The sequence below is a fragment of the Medicago sativa genome, chromosome 7, assembly GCF_051527215.1.
Source record: "Medicago sativa cultivar Bolivia chromosome 7, Bolivia_mono, whole genome shotgun sequence".
NCBI classification, from domain to species: domain Eukaryota; kingdom Viridiplantae; phylum Streptophyta; class Magnoliopsida; order Fabales; family Fabaceae; genus Medicago; species Medicago sativa.
In genome coordinates, this window is record NC_140755.1 from 81,647,285 (window position 1) to 81,663,182 (window position 15,898).

Genomic DNA, 15,898 nt, shown 5'->3' on the forward strand with positions numbered 1-15,898 from the left:
AGTGAGAGAAAATGAAGGAAAATAGAATCATTGAATTTTTGTATGATGACAATTATATTACCCGTCAATAAAATATGAGTAGAGTTACTCATGTTATTGATTGGTGCCAACTCAGTTAACTATACCCACATATATTTCTTGAGAAATATACCCAGATTTTATTGATGGGCAACAAAGTTGCCCAATAAAAAAACCCGACACTAAAACCCAATAATGTCCAACGAATATAGATCGGTTGACAAGAATGTTGCAATATACAAGGACATAAGTTTACCTCAGATTTCTCGTTTAATTTTGTTTACCTCAGATACAAAAATAATAATAAAACTCAAAAATTAAAACTATTTTCTTCTTTCAAAAAAAAAAAAAATTTAAACTATTTTGTTGAACTGACATTATTTTTGGACGAAAAACTTGTATTATTATTTTTTATTTATTTGTAAGAATGGATAATTGATAATAATAAAATGTGTTTATACGAAGTTGGACATTGAGATGCAGTGATAATAAACACAATCATCATCAGAAACACAACACTCGTAAAAAATAAAATGGCAAACAGGTACTGGGTGGTGTCTCTCCCCGTCCAGAACAACAACTCTTCTTCTTCGATTTGGAACCAATTGCAGCAAAATATCTCTAAGCATTCCTTCGATACTCCTCTCTACAGAGTAATCTAACTCCCTCACTAATCATCTATTTAACTAACCATCACGCTTCATTACTCTAATTAATCCTTTAATTAATTCATCGATCTTCTTCTTCTTATTCATCTTCACAGTTCAACATTCCTAATCTCCGTGTTGGAACTCTAGATTCTCTTCTCTCCCTCAGCGATGATCTCACCAAGGTTAATTTTCCGGTTTTCCTCTTTCATCTCTCAATTTCACGATCTCTTATAATTTCAATCGCGTAATTGTCTTTGATTTGATCTATGAATATTTTTATGCAGTCTAATGCTTTCATGGAAGGTGTTTCGAGCAAGATCAGGCGTCAGATTGAAGAACTGGAGCGAGTTTCCGGTGTTAACACTGCTGGTCTCACCGTTGATGGAGTTCCCGTTGATTCATACTTGACTAGGTTTTGTTTTCTCTCTTTTCACCTTTGATCTGTTGATAGTTTGTTTTTGTTTGCGCTGATTCTGGTTTTTGTATTGGATCTAGATTTGTTTGGGACGATGCTAAGTATCCCACTATGTCGCCTTTGAAGGAGATTGTTGATGGCATTCATAGTCAAGTCGCTAAGATTGAGGATGATCTCAAGGTTTTCATTTTCTTCACAATCTTTAGTACTAGTTAGATTCGATCTATATGTTTGATTTCATGGATGTGATGGGTAGTTAGTAATAATAACATTATATGCATTTGTCATTCATTCCCTTATTTATACTATTAGTGTTGTTGGATAGCAGCTATAGTGCTATTGCATAGCGGAATTTGAAGAAATCACTATTGTTCTGCAATATGTTATTTAGTACAAAATTTTGTGAAATAGTGGATATGAACAAACCGCTATTTTCTGCGATCCATCATTGACAACTAGTGAGATAGCAGCTAGTTAGTTATTGTAACTTTCTTGCCTGTTGTATGGCTAACTGGTTTAAGTCTCTGCATTCTTTTGGTTCATTGAGTTTTTTTATTGCTACCAATTTATATCTGCTGATGCAACAGCGTGTCTTCTGCAAATTTTGTAATGAGCGACGGATCCAAAAAGTTTAGTTCTGGGACACAATATTCATATACAAAATACCAACGGGGCACTAAATTTATGATATGGTCTGCGGAACAGCTTCAGTGTTTTCTTAGATAGCATATTTTGGTCCTGTTTGTTTAAAGGTTTTCTACTTTCCCAATTGATTGTCTGTTTCTTAATTTTGTACCTTATTTATATTTGAGTTGAAGTTCCCCTATATATATGTGGTATATGTTGGCGAGCTAATATATAATAATGAGAAAGATTGTAATCTCAGTGAGTGCAAATGCTCCTAATGTGGCCAGCTAATATTTGTTTTTGGTTAGAAGACCCCGGTTTGTCCAAGATGGGGTAGAAGTTGTTGAGAGAATAATGTAGAAGATATGGACAATTTTCTTGTTTTCCCCAATGTCTTGGATGATTTGTCCTATGAATTTTACTTTGTGCTGTTTGGTCCTCATCTGCAATGTTGGCTTCAGCTCGGTCTCTCGTATTTAAAAGAATTTCATTTTAGTTCCTGAAGTTACATAGGAATTTACTGCCATCTATCTTAGCCATGAATGAGAAACACGGCAAATGTAATAGTATCATGCTGCTATCTTAAAGCAATATCTTCAACTTTAAAAAGTTTTGGATATTGAAATTTGATAGCTAATACTTCCTCCGTCCCTTTTTATAAGCACCCTTTCACACTCACTGAAGGGGTGTTTTTAAATGAACGGAGGGAGTACTTAACTAACAGGAAGACTATCTTGGAATTGTTACGTAGAATAAAACGTTTAGAAACAGATGGGTGGAGATGAAAAAAATAATAAAACATATGGATTATCTGGATTTAGAGGTGATGAGAAAGCAAATGCATGATTTCGCTAGAAAGGTTGAAATTATAAGATTTAAGAATAAAATTGTTCCCTTGATGATATAAAATAACATACTTTATTGATCTAAGGGGGGAGTGGATCCTCTCATGTTGGGAAAAAAATGAGTGAATCATGTTTTTAATCCCAACCATTTAATCCCCTAGCTCTAAAGCTGTCAAAACATTCCACCCGACCCATTTATTTTAGGGTCAGCCGGAATAAACTTTGGGTTTATTGGGCTGAGCTTAAAATCCCTATTTAAATATGGACTCTAAAAATACTATTTGAGCCCGGACATTTGCAGACTGTGGGCTTGGCGGGCCAGCCTGTCATATAATTACCTTTAAAAAAAATTGATGTGCCTTGAATTGTCGGACCACGTCCACTTGGTTATACTGCAAATAAAATGCCAAAATCCGATGAAGCAAATAATTGTAGAGTTATAAGAGTTTTCTGCATATGTAACTCTGAAGGTATTTCACAATGATGGAGTGATGGACAACATAAGATTTATTTGTCCTTTTTTTCCCCTTGATTAATATAAGATTAATTTACTTTTTGATGAAAAGATAAAAGATTTATTTGTCTTATAGTATAATAGTATGGCACTTTGATCTATTTCATAATAATTCAATGAACTTTTTTTTTCTCCGAGAAATATTACAAAGAACATCCATAGTCCCTACTTATTTTGCACTGCGTGGATTGATATTTCTACTTGGGCATTGAAAATTTGTCTTTCATGCCAGGTTCGTGTTTCCGAGTATAATAATATTCGAAGTCAGCTCAATGCTATTAACCGAAAGCAAACTGGAAGGTGCGGATGTTTTACAAATTATGTAGTTTTCAAATGTAATGTATTCTATTTCTTAGCTCACCTGCTTTACTATTTCAGCTTAGCAGTTCGTGATCTTTCTAACTTGGTAAAACCAGAGGACATTATAACTTCAGAACATTTAACTACCCTGCTTGCGATTGTATCCAAGTATTCACAGAAGGATTGGCTTGAAAGCTATGAAACATTGACTAGCTATGTGGTAAGATATATCATATTCACTAGAAAATATGAATACTACTTCCTTGTGGTTATTGTAAATGGGTTATTATTAAAAAATCCCTGTAATTCATCTAAACATTCCAATATTGTTTGTTCATACCTTTGAATAATTCCAAGTTTGCTTTTGCTTTTCATTGCTTTATTCCTTGTTCTACTTCTAATTAGGTTAAATATTTTAGGTCCCAAGATCTTCTAAGAAGTTGTATGAGGATAATGAATATGCTCTTTATACTGTAACACTCTTCAATCGTGTGGCAGACAATTTTAGAACTAGTGCACGTGAAAAAGGGTTCCAAGTAAGTATTTCTTTTAATTAATTTTGCATGTTGTCTTCAATTTGTTAATATTGGTAATATCTGTATAGTGGAATTTGTGAGACACATAATGCTGAGTGTTTTAGTATCGAATATCAATTCATAATTTGGCGACTGGTGTTTAATGCAATTTTTTGTCTTCGTATTCAGATTCGTGATTTTGAATACAGTCCAGAAACACATGAGGGCCGAAAGCAGGAGTTGGATAAATTGATGCAAGATCAGGAAAGTTTGAGGGGTTCTCTGCTGCAATGGTGCTATGCCAGTTATGGAGAGGTATTATGCACTTGCTCGTTACTTCTTTTAATTTTGTAGAAATACCCAAGAATATATTAAGACTGAATTTTCAGATAGCATTAGAAAAACCAAGGTGGTTATGGGAAATGTATGCAAGTTAAATGACTATTTTCAAGCTGTACTTCTTATATCTTGATGCGTCTGTTTTTCACTAGCCTCTCAGGCCGAGGCTGACATTATGGAGTGACTTAGCTTACGATTGACGTGTTATCCTAAAATGCCATGGTTCTTCTCGCTGACAACTTTTACTTTATACTTTCTGAAGGTTTTCAGCTCCTGGATGCACTTTTGTGCTGTGCGCTTATTTTCTGAAAGCATTCTGAGATATGGATTGCCTCCGTCTTTCTTGGTACTCTACTCTTCTAGACTAGAAGTTCGGTCTTATCACCTTCCCCCGAACAACATTTTTTTTTTACCACTGATCATTATTGGGTCTTCTGTTGATTCCAGGCATGTGTCTTAGCTCCATCTGTAAAAGCCGAGAAGAAAGTACGTTCAATCCTTGAAGGGTTGAGTGATAGCTCAAACAGGCAAGTAGCTAATTAATCTCTGTGCTGTCTCATCATTTAAATCATATGGCTTGTAGTAATCTTAGACACTACCAAGCCTGATTAACTGATGGAATTAAGTTCCCACGTTATCTTTTCCTTTGAGGGGGAGGGTTGTTCACTTGTTTTTGCTGGATATAAAGGAAAACATGCAAAGTTTCAGAAAGCCTTTAAATTTTATATTTTTGAAGAGTCAGTCACTGCCAAATTTGATAGTACTTCAACTAAGACTTTCATGAAACCTCTTCATGAAATTCTTTAAAAGGCTCAAACTCCAAACATGATTCACATTTTGACAGTTAGGAATGCACATATTTGGTGTTGAACAATGCTAATTTAAACTAACTTTTTATTTTATATGTTAACACATTTTACATCTACATTAAAGAATAGTGAAAGTTAAATGAATTTGTTCGTGCGTTGCTTAATATATATGCTTCTTTATTATTCAAATCAAACCACAAAACACTGTACTGGTCTCTTTGTTGCGACCAATATACAGAACTTACTCTAGAAAATAAGAAGTTATAGTTATTGGTTAGTGGATAGTTATTTTGGAATTTTAAAACGTTTCTACTCTCTTGGTTCTCTAAATAAAATAATTGATTGAGATGCTAGAAAAACAGTTAGGAAACTTTATGTTTGCTAACTCTGCTCAAAAACTCAATTTGAGACTCCATCCCCTGTATTATGCTTTACCAAAACTTGCTTCTCTCATGTTTTGATACATACAGACAATATTTAATTGTCTTTGCTTTTGTAATTTTTGTCTCGTAAGTTGATTGACTATTCTTACATGGTAATATCGTGCCCTCAATAAATTTGTGCAGTGCATACTGGAAAACCGATGAAGAGGTAGGTGCTGGAATGGCTGGCCTAGCTGGTGAAGCAGATACTCACCCATATGTTTCTTTCACTATCAATCTTCTCTGAGCGCAACTGGAGACAAGCCCTATTTCTTAATTTAGATCCGTTAAGGGTTCTCTTGGACAGCCATAATGCCAAAGCCAGAAAGGATTTGAAGATTTTGTACATTGCTATCATATTTCATTCTTTGTTATTATTTATATATAATTGGAGCAGTCGAGGTTTCAACGGGGTCTAATGAATTTCATGGGCAGAGTCCGTTTCCAGGATCACTGTCCACTTGTATTGTTTCATGTAAGTTCATGTTTGCGATATTGGTACTCGGGAGAACTGATGCTCACTAGCTCATTTCTTCAGAAAATAATACAGTCATGTGTGGGAGGGATACTTATGGTATATGCCATAAGTAAAATAATAAATATGTCACTTGTAAGCCGTCAACTTTATACTGTTGTGTGGGGATACTTATTTTACACAACCTTCTATTATCGACATAATCAATTCTGTAACAGATAGGTTGAAATTTATTTATGCTATTCAATAAATTTGTTGGTTAAAGTTAGGGGCATATTTGCACCTCTTTTGTGTAAAGATAATTTTGTGAGCTGTAGTATTGTCCTTACGAATGGGATTGTGTTTAAGTGGTTGTGGTATGAAGGAAACCATTGAATTTTTTTTTAATGTCAATTTTTTAGTAGTGAATGCCGTAGGGGAGTTCGCGGTGTGGTTTGGTTCGGTTTTAAGGTTAAAAGTCGTTGAACCACAAGATAAAAAAAAAAAACATGTGGTTTAGTTTGGTTCGGTTGATTTTTATAATAAAAAATCTGAATCAAGGATCGATTGGTGCGGTTTTCTTCCTTTTTTTTTTTTTTGAGCAAAGGGAAAATTAGTGCATTTCATTCATAAATAAAGAGTACATAGTAGATGGTACATCATTGAAAACATAGGGGCTAGGGTGGGATAAGGATGCTCTAGCAATACTATGAGCAACCTTATTAGCTTGCCTCTTAACAAACGACACTGTAAAGTCGGAATTAGTAGATAAAAGGATTCGACATTGGGAGACTAGATCTCCAAACTCAGTATTAGGAACAATAGATGATGAAAGGGAATCAGCAAGTAGCTTACAATCTGTTTCAAACCAGACAGAGTGGAAACCGTTTGAAATAGCCATTTTGATAGCTTCTAGTAAAGCGATAGTTTCAGCAGAGGCGAGGCAGATAAGTGTAAGTAACCTGATTTACCCAATAAAAGTTCTCCCAAATGGTTCCTGAAGCACATTCCATATCCTATGGTAGAGTTATTGTCAAACATGGCAGCATCTGTGTTGCATTTAATTAGTGCGGTTTTCTTCCTGACAATGTAATTTTTTGTTTTCTACATTAAAATCAAGTTTTTTTTTTTTAAGAAGCTACATTAAAATCAAGTTAAAAGGTTAAAGCATAACATAAACATATTTTCAAGAATGTTTTAAATTTCATCTAATATTACAATTTCATTTTCACTAAACAATGTTTTCAACAACATAGACCAAATTCAAAACGTGGATAAAATGTAGTCATATTATGTAAGAATTGCAAAAGATTAAGCATTTATCATTCTTTAAAAATTCAAGTAACACGTAAATACATTTTTGAAATAAAAACCCAAAAAGAAACTTAACAAGATAAAAAATATCATTTTATAAAATCGATAAAAATCAAATTTTTCTGCTGAAATATTATATTGTTCTTTCCTCTTTCAAATTAACCGCACATAAACTAATCAAATTATGTTACACTCATCACTCGTTTTGCTTCTACACAAATGCAAAACTCCAAATTGATGAGCATGATCAAACACTACATTAAACAAGACATTCTGAAATCCCAATCGAACCAAAATAGAACACCATACACTCCTAAAGAAAGTGGTTGGTCGTGGCGTGGAGGAAACCATTGAACATTTTTTATTTTTTTTTTAAATGTTAGAGCCAAAGTTTCTTTTACCCTAGAGCATCTCCAATGGGGGGTCCTTACTTAACAAGGACCACTCCCCGTTAAGGACCCTCCATTGGAGGAAGAAAAATTGAGTCCCCGTTAAGGAACGGACAACTATATAAGGACCCTCTCTCTCCTGGGTAACTAACGGGTCCCACATTTAAAAAAGTAATAAAATGTGTACTACTTGGTCCCACTTGCATAAAGAAGTAATAAAATGTGTGCTACTTGGTCCCACTTGCATAAAGAAGTAATAAAATGTGTACTACTTGGTCCCACTTGTAAAAATGAGTAATAGATAAATTATTTTTGTTTAATATGTAAAGATAGTGGGACATATTTAAGTACTATTTCATTGGAGTCCTTATTAGTGTATTGTCATTGGAGTCATTGAGTCTTTAATAGGTACTTTTATTAAAAAATTATAAATAAGTGATGTGTCACGTAGGGTCCATTTAAGGAGTCATTTACATTCTTTCCCTTCAAAAAAAAAAAAAAACTCATTTACATTCTTTAAAAGACAAATCCTTAGAGAAAATACTCATTTACACTTTCTCCTCTAAGACTTTGTTTGGAAGTTTGGAGGGGAAGGGAGGGGAGGGCTTTGGGGGGTTTGAAATATATAAAAAAATGGACAAAAAATTCACATTTTTTGAAAGAACAGTTTTTTAGATAATGATAAACTAATAATTAATATACTTTTAATTTTAAGAATATTATAACAACATAGATTGAAATTGAAAAATTCATATAAACCCTCCAAAACCCTCCCTCAATACAATTTTTGAGTTCCCCAAGTGAGGGGGATTTTTTTCTTAACCTCCAAAGCCCTCTCCTCCCAATGTCTTCTATTTCTTCTACCTGCTCCTTCATTTTTTCCAAAACCCTCCCCTCCCCTCCCCTCCCCTCCAAACTCCCAAACAAAGCCTAAGAAAAAACTCATTTACAGCTTTACGCATAGAACCCTAAATCCCTAAGGTACCGTTTGTTTCAAGAGAAAGGTTAAGGATGGATAGCTCCAAGGAAAGAAAGTCTGTTGATAAAGCATCATTCCACCGTTTGGCATGTCCATAAGAGAGGATGGAAAGCTTTAATTTGGTGGGTCCCACACCTAAAACCTTTCCTTCTCAAATTGTGCAGAAAGCCTGCAGAAACTTTGCTTTGGGCATCTAACATGCTAAAATGACAAAAACAACCCCACTTATGAAACATTATTTTTCTAAAACGGTGCAGTCTTTTTTTTTTTTTGCTTTCCTTAAATGTTCCATTTTTTGTGTGACTATTGTTCCAAAAAAAAGCCTATGGTAAGAATTTATGGATATACAGAATCAGGTTTATCACACTATATATACATACATGTATATCATGGTCAATATATATGTCCATATAAATACAAGGGTATTTATGTAAACTAATAATTATACATCTTTCTTTCCTTCCACTTTCTTATCACTTTCATTTATTCCAAACAACTAAAATAATCATCTCACTTTCCACTCACTTTCTACTCACTTTCATTCCTTTACCATTCTTTCCTCTTACTATCTTTCCTTTCACTTTCTTCTCTCATCCAAACGAAGCCTAATTGTTGATGCGCTACGAAAATTCCAATTGTGTGAAGAAGAAGAAGAAATGCGGCGACGGAGGAGAATTTTTGAAACAGCAGCACCACCAGCGGCGGACAAAATCAGCAGTTTACGGATGCGATTCTGAGTGGGATTCTCTCTCGTCTCCCTACCAAAGAGGCAGTTGCCACAAGCATTTTGTCAAAGAGATGGACTCATCTCTGGAAATTTACCGACTTTATCGATTTCACTGACATCATACTCAATGATTCTGATTCTGCTTACAGATTCAATGATTCTATGTACTCCATTTTGGTCTCTCGTGAAGCTGCTGCCTCTCATTTCCTCAACAGATTCAACCTCCAAATTGAATACGATAACACTGATCTTGCCTTTCGTTTCGGCTATCACAATCTCAACAAATGGATTAACCTTATTGTTCAATGCGGACTCAAGTATCTTCGTCTCTATCTCCGTGTGCGTGGCCTTTTTGATGATATTGACCATTTACCTAAATTGCCTATCAGTATTCTCACATGTACAACACTTGTAAGTCTCAACCTCAATATGTTCCAAGTGAAGGCTTTTGATTATTCTTCTATTGGATTTGGATTTGGATTTCCATCACTCAATGTCTTTCATTTGAACTATATGTTCTTTGATGAATTTCGAGACTTTTTGTTGTTTTTAGCTGGATGTCCAAATCTTGAGCATCTACGAGCCATGGATATATACTTCCATGGCAAGGAAGATTCAATTCAAGAGTTTAAAAGCTTAAGGTTACCCAAATTGATTAGTGCACATATCACTCAATGGTGGTCTTCATATTTTCCGGTGAAAGCACTATCTAATTCGGAGTCTTTGTGGATAGATACATTCATGTTTCGCACAAAAGATCACAAATTCTACGAGGTCAGTTTTATTTATTTTGAGTATCATGCATTGCTACCTCAATCTATATAATATTGTCTGTGTCCAACATAACACAATTGATTACATTCAAAATTTTGATTACATTCAATAATTCTGTTTTCTCCAATTCGATTATGTGTTAGTCAATTGTATTGACCACCATACACGGATGGAATGGGATGGAAAACAACACAAAAATGTGATTCGTTTGCCGATTTTTTTTTTTTTTTGTGAATTTTGCCCCATTTTGATTGTGTATCTTTCTACATCATTCAGGCGAATCAGCTGCAACCTCCTTACGATGATATTCCTATCTTTCATAATTTGACCCAGTTGGAGCTCTACGATAATTGGGAGTTGGTAGCACAAGTGCTCCAACACTGCCCTAAGCTTCAAAATCTTGAACTTTACCAGGTTTGTTAAGTCTATGAACCATATTCGGTTTATCTTATCTTAACACACCTTTAATTTTAGTTATGTGCACTATTAATAGGAAGGTGATCAAGAAAATTGGGTGGAACCAGAACTTGTTCCACAATGCCTGTCTTCATGCCTTAGGACTTGCACTATTCATGACTTCTTAGGCCTACAAAGTGAGCTTATGTTGGTAAAATACATTTTGAAGAATGCAAAAAATCTACAAATTATGGAAATCTGGATCGACGACTGTGAGCAACCTGAAATAGAAAGAGCATTGTCCACATGCCCAAAGGCCTCTGCAACATGTCAACTTTTATTTTATTGATAACATATAGACGGTGTAATTAGTAGTTTCTCTATCCTGCTTGTTGTTTCATTTGTTTCTACTTTGTGGTTTGAACTGTGATAACATATAGACTGTGTAATTAGCAATTAGTTCAAATTCTGCTATGCAATAGCGCTATAGCTTCATCATAACTGTTATTCAACAATACTGCCTTAAAATCACATATTCAGCACTTCAAGATTAACAAACTTCGAAGTCAAATAATGAGTCTATGCACCAAATATGAATATTCTTCAATTAGATCAAGGCATATCCATTGTATGGCACTTGTATGCTAAATTCAGATTTGATTGCACAGCCACAAGGCAGAAGGTGTGTACAAAGGTTACGAAAGTAGTTGTCTTCTCAAAGGAATCCTTGTTCGTCTTTTGCGAATTTTAAGTTATCGAAGACAATATTCATAATTCATATATTAAAGACCAATGGGGAACTAAATATATCATATTTTGTGTATCAATGGTCTGCGGAACAATTTCGGTGTTTTCTTAGATAGCATATTTTGGAACTGTTTGTTTATGGGTTTTCTGCTTCCCAACTTGTTGTTTGTTGTTTCTTAGTTCTAGACCCTATTTATATTTGAGTTGAAGTATCCCTTGTACTCTCATTTTAGTATAGAATTTCTTTCCTGTTATATGTGTATGTGTGTGTTGGGTAGCTAATGCTATATAATAAAGATTAATGAGAAATATTGCAATCTTAGTGGATGCAAATGCTCACAATGTTATGAATGTGGTGGATCCAATCCAACCCTGTTTGTAATTAAGTGCTAGAGTTAATACATCCATCAGTTTGTAGGGCCTTGCTCTTTTAATTTTAATTTTGTAAGTTGTTTCATTACATGCTTAGTTTCTAAATTGATGTCCAAGAGGAACAAACTTGGCTTCGCTAAAGTGAACGAATCACAGATGACTTATTCACTTTAGTGGGACAAATGAAGGATCTCAAACATTGATATGAAATTTAGTGGTTGTTATTACGATAAAATGTATCCACATTTGTCACAAACAATTGATTTGTTAGAATCTGGTTTGCCATCAAATGTTTCCTTCTATAAAATTTGCCTTATGCTTTACAGGAAAGTTTGTCTACTTTGATCCATGTGCTTTAGGGTCAAATGAAAGTAATTATCTCAATGTTTAGATAACCTTTTATGTGATGCCACTATTGAACTGTTAACTGAGATCAGTTGATTGCATAACCTTTTTTGTGATTCACCTTTCTCTCCCTGCTTTTACCTTCAGAGTTACAGAAGGGTAGACAGTATTGCATACATTTCTATTTAGTGTAACTTCCGGTCAGTTTGTTCAAGATGGTGTAGAAATCGTTGAGAAAATAATCTTGAAGGTACGGACAATTTTCTTTTTCTCCCCAATGTTTGGGCTGATTTATCCTATGAATTTTACTGTGTTCTGGTCTTCATCTGCAATAGTTTTTTAGCTCGATTTCTCACTTTTAAAAGATTTTCATTTTAGTTGTTGAAGTTACATAGGAATTTACTTTTATCGACCTTAGCCATGTATGACAGACACCACAGATGTAATAGTAATGTAGCTTGCTGCTACCTTAAAGTTAAATCTTCAACTTTAATAAGCTCTAGACATAGAAATTTGATAGATAATATCAACAGGCAGAATCCTAGAATTGTTACTAGAAAGGTTGAAATTAGAATAATTAAGAATAAAAATGTTCTCTTAGTGATATATGGATCGGACCGGAAAAAAAAGACCTTGGTGTTTTTTAATCCCAACCATTCAATCCCTATCTCCCGTTTTTATACACTTTCTCTCTCATTCAACATATTAGATGGGGGGTTGGGATTCAACATGAGAAAAAATGAACATGAGGGTTTGGGATTTATTTAGTTCTGTTGCTGGGTAACTAGATGCTTTTACATTTTTCAATAACTTGATCAGGTGGATACATTTGTCTGGCCCTGAGTACAATTAGTAGATGCTTTTACATTTCTCCATTGCCTAGCTCATTCTTTAAATCCAAGGTTATTAAGTTTTAAGTTGATACTTTTTACCTTACATCTTCTTTTAGATTACATAAATTTATAGATATATTTTTATTGTAGGGATTATAGCACAAAATGGCTATGTAAAGATCCTAATAGAGTTCCTCCACATCAAGACATTGAGCTCACTCATGAGAGAAAATTGTTTTAGAGGGTTGTTTCCTGATACAGATGAAAGGAGGAAAGTGAATGAAGAGGTTGCAAATTTCTTAGATGGAAGAGAAAGTTTTAGCAATCTTGATCCTATTGTTTGATAGAGATATGATGGATCCAAAAACATGGTGTTTGGTTGATGGTGCTCGAGCTCCATTACTTCAAAAGGTTGCACTTAAGCTACTTGCATAGCCTTGTTCAACATCACATTGTGAACTAATTGAAGCACATATTCGTAATCCATTCTTTGAAGAGAAACAAGGTGACACCGCATAGAGCAGAAGCTTTAGTATATGTGCATAGTAACCTTGAACTTCTATCAAGGAACACTCCACGGTATCATCAAGAGGAAACTAAAATGTGGGATGTTGTTGGGGATGATTTTGGATCCTCATTTAATATTATTCTACTTGAAAATTTAAAACTCTTCTGCTGTCTTGATTCCCATTTAATATTATTCTACTTTATGTTTGGTAACTCTGCTCAAAAATTCAATTTGAGACTCCATCCCTATTATGCTTCGCCAAAACTTGCTTCCCTCATGTTTCGATACATAGAGGCAATATTTAATTGTCTTTGTTTTAGTAATTTTTGTTTCTTAATTTGATTGGCTATTCTTACATGCTTCCCTCATGTGGATTCTTAATTTGATTAATTTGTGTGCAGTGCATACCAGAAAATCGACGAAGAGGTAGATGCATGTTGATGAGGCTGTCTGTTTACAAGCCAAATTCAAATGTGCTGCTTCAATTTTTGAAATTAAGCATGTTATGTGGTAGATGCTATCGACAAGTTAATAGTATCCACTTTCTCTCAAAAAAAAGGTTAATAGTATCCACTTTGTTAGATGAACAATTTCATATGCCTGAAATTTCTTAACAACCCAAACTTTGAAGGGATAAACTATGCAGGTATTGCAGTCTGTAGAAACTTAAATTTTCTACATCCCTTGTAATAATCTTCACACTCAAGTTGAGATCTACAGTACTACATTTTCCTTGCTTCTTTTTTTGATAACATGCCATATAAGCGTTAACACACCATTAGCCATGCTACATGTTACTTATTCTTCCTAAAAAAAAAACGTTACTTATTCAATTTAAAGGGACTAATGGATATGGATGCTTAATTTCACAATTTTTTTTTAAAACCTTTTTTTTCGTTAACTTTTTGTTTCTTTCTAGACATTCATATCTCATCTTATTTTTTTTGGGTTTTTTTTTTTCTTCTGTTACAATTCATTAATAACATGCCATATAAGCGTTAACACACCATTAGCCATGCTACAATGTTACCCTCTACGATTAACAACAGATTACTTATTTAGTTTTTTTTTTCGTGATCGAGGTTCGAACCCGGACCTTGCATATATTATACATTGTCCTTACCAACTGAGCTAAGCTCACGAGGACAGATTACTTATTCAGTTTAAAGAGACAAATAGATGCTTAATTTCACAAATTAATTTTAAAAACCATTTTTTTCCTCGATTTCTTTTCTTTTTTTTTTTTGCTTTTTTTCTTTCTAAACTTTTTTTTAAGAAAAATTTTCTTTCTAAACTTTGATATCTCATCTTTTTTTTTTTGTATTTTTGTTAATGTGACATACACCCTCTAGTCACTATTATAAGCAAAAAACAACATTTTAGATTCATTAATTAAATGATGTATGTGATCTATAATAAAGACTATATACATTATTAATTGAATAAAAACTATATACATTATTAATTGAATGAATTTAAAATACAAAGTTTTGCTTATAATTATGACCGTGTGTATTCGTTACTAACACATCAACACTTATTTATCATTTTTTGTCAAAGATATAATGTGGGCATGTAAACCTTAACACGTCATTGATAAATATGTCATATCAACAAATAAAAAAAGAATTGTAAAAATTTTTTAAAAAAAAAAAAGAAAAAAATTGATTTTTAAAATAGAGGATCAAAATTTCAATTTAAAAAAAATAGAAGGATAGAACTAAATTTAAAAAAAAAAAAACAACAGCATGAAGTTTATGAACCAAATTGTTGTATTTCTTATAGTTTATGGATCTTTTAATTGATTTCAAAAGTTAATTTAGAGACCAAATTGATGAGATAGTAATAGTCTAGAGACTAATTGATATATTATTTTAAACTTTTGAAGCAAAAAACCTAGAGAGAGGTTCTCTGCATTCTCTCTGGAAACTCACCACCCAACCTACAACTTAAACCTTGTCTCTCACAGATCTATTATCCCTTTCATTCAAATCAATCCCGCAAGATGTAGTGGTGTGGTGCCTTTTCATGGCCATACCACCGGCGCTTGGTGTCCGGCGCACCACTAGTGGCCCCTTTCCTTCTTCGATTGTCTCTCCCCCTCAGCTCCTCCGCCGTTCGCCGCTCTTCGTCAGATCTTTGTATCGTCATGTTTTGTTTGTCGAATCCTTGTATCGTCGGATCTTGGTGTTAGTTTTTGTGGGTTGGTTTCTGGTTCCGGTTTTGCCTCCTCCACAGCGGCAGTTTCGGGGTGGCGGTTGTTGGTGGCTCCACCACGGTTGTGTGCTGTTTTGGATGGCGATTCGCTTGGGTCTTTTGGTGGTTTCTTTGTTTTTCTCTTTGTATGTTCTGTTGTTTTGTGGTCTTGTATGTTCTCTTTGTTTGTTCGGTTGTGTTCTGTTGTTTTATTACTTCTGCCCGGCTCTTGCGCCTGTGGTGTGGGTGTGCAACATCACGGTGGGGTGTTGATGGCCTTTAACCGTGTTGTGTGTTTGTTTTGCTGTGTTTGTGTTTCATGTGTTGTGTTCTGTCTCAGGTCTAGGATCGAGGCTGTTTAGATCTCCCTCAGCCTCTTGGTGGTTCTCTGTTCAGTCGTCTTTCTGTTC

At 34.3% G+C, this 15,898-nt stretch overlaps 1 protein-coding gene and 1 pseudogene across 2 annotated transcripts; both read left to right on the forward strand.

Annotated features, from left to right (window-relative positions):
• The first annotated feature begins 532 nt into the window (after positions 1–532).
• DET3 (vacuolar ATP synthase subunit C (VATC) / V-ATPase C subunit / vacuolar proton pump C subunit (DET3)) lies at positions 533–6,193 on the forward strand. Its single transcript, XM_085724164.1, has 11 exons — positions 533–671; positions 782–850; positions 953–1,080; positions 1,164–1,263; positions 3,302–3,369; positions 3,448–3,589; positions 3,789–3,905; positions 4,074–4,199; positions 4,486–4,569; positions 4,671–4,750; positions 5,599–6,193. Exons 1-11 carry the CDS (start codon positions 552–554, stop codon positions 5,699–5,701), a joined length of 1,137 nt encoding a protein of 378 aa, XP_085580290.1. The 5' UTR covers positions 533–551; the 3' UTR covers positions 5,702–6,193.
• A 3,007-nt stretch (positions 6,194–9,200) lies between these two features.
• Positions 9,201–14,070, forward strand: LOC146909174 (F-box/FBD/LRR-repeat protein At4g00160-like; annotated as a pseudogene). Its single transcript, XR_015017971.1, has 4 exons — positions 9,201–10,091; positions 10,368–10,505; positions 10,585–13,387; positions 13,694–14,070. The product of XR_015017971.1 is annotated as an F-box/FBD/LRR-repeat protein At4g00160-like (transcript).
• The last annotated feature ends 1,828 nt before the right edge of the window (positions 14,071–15,898 follow it).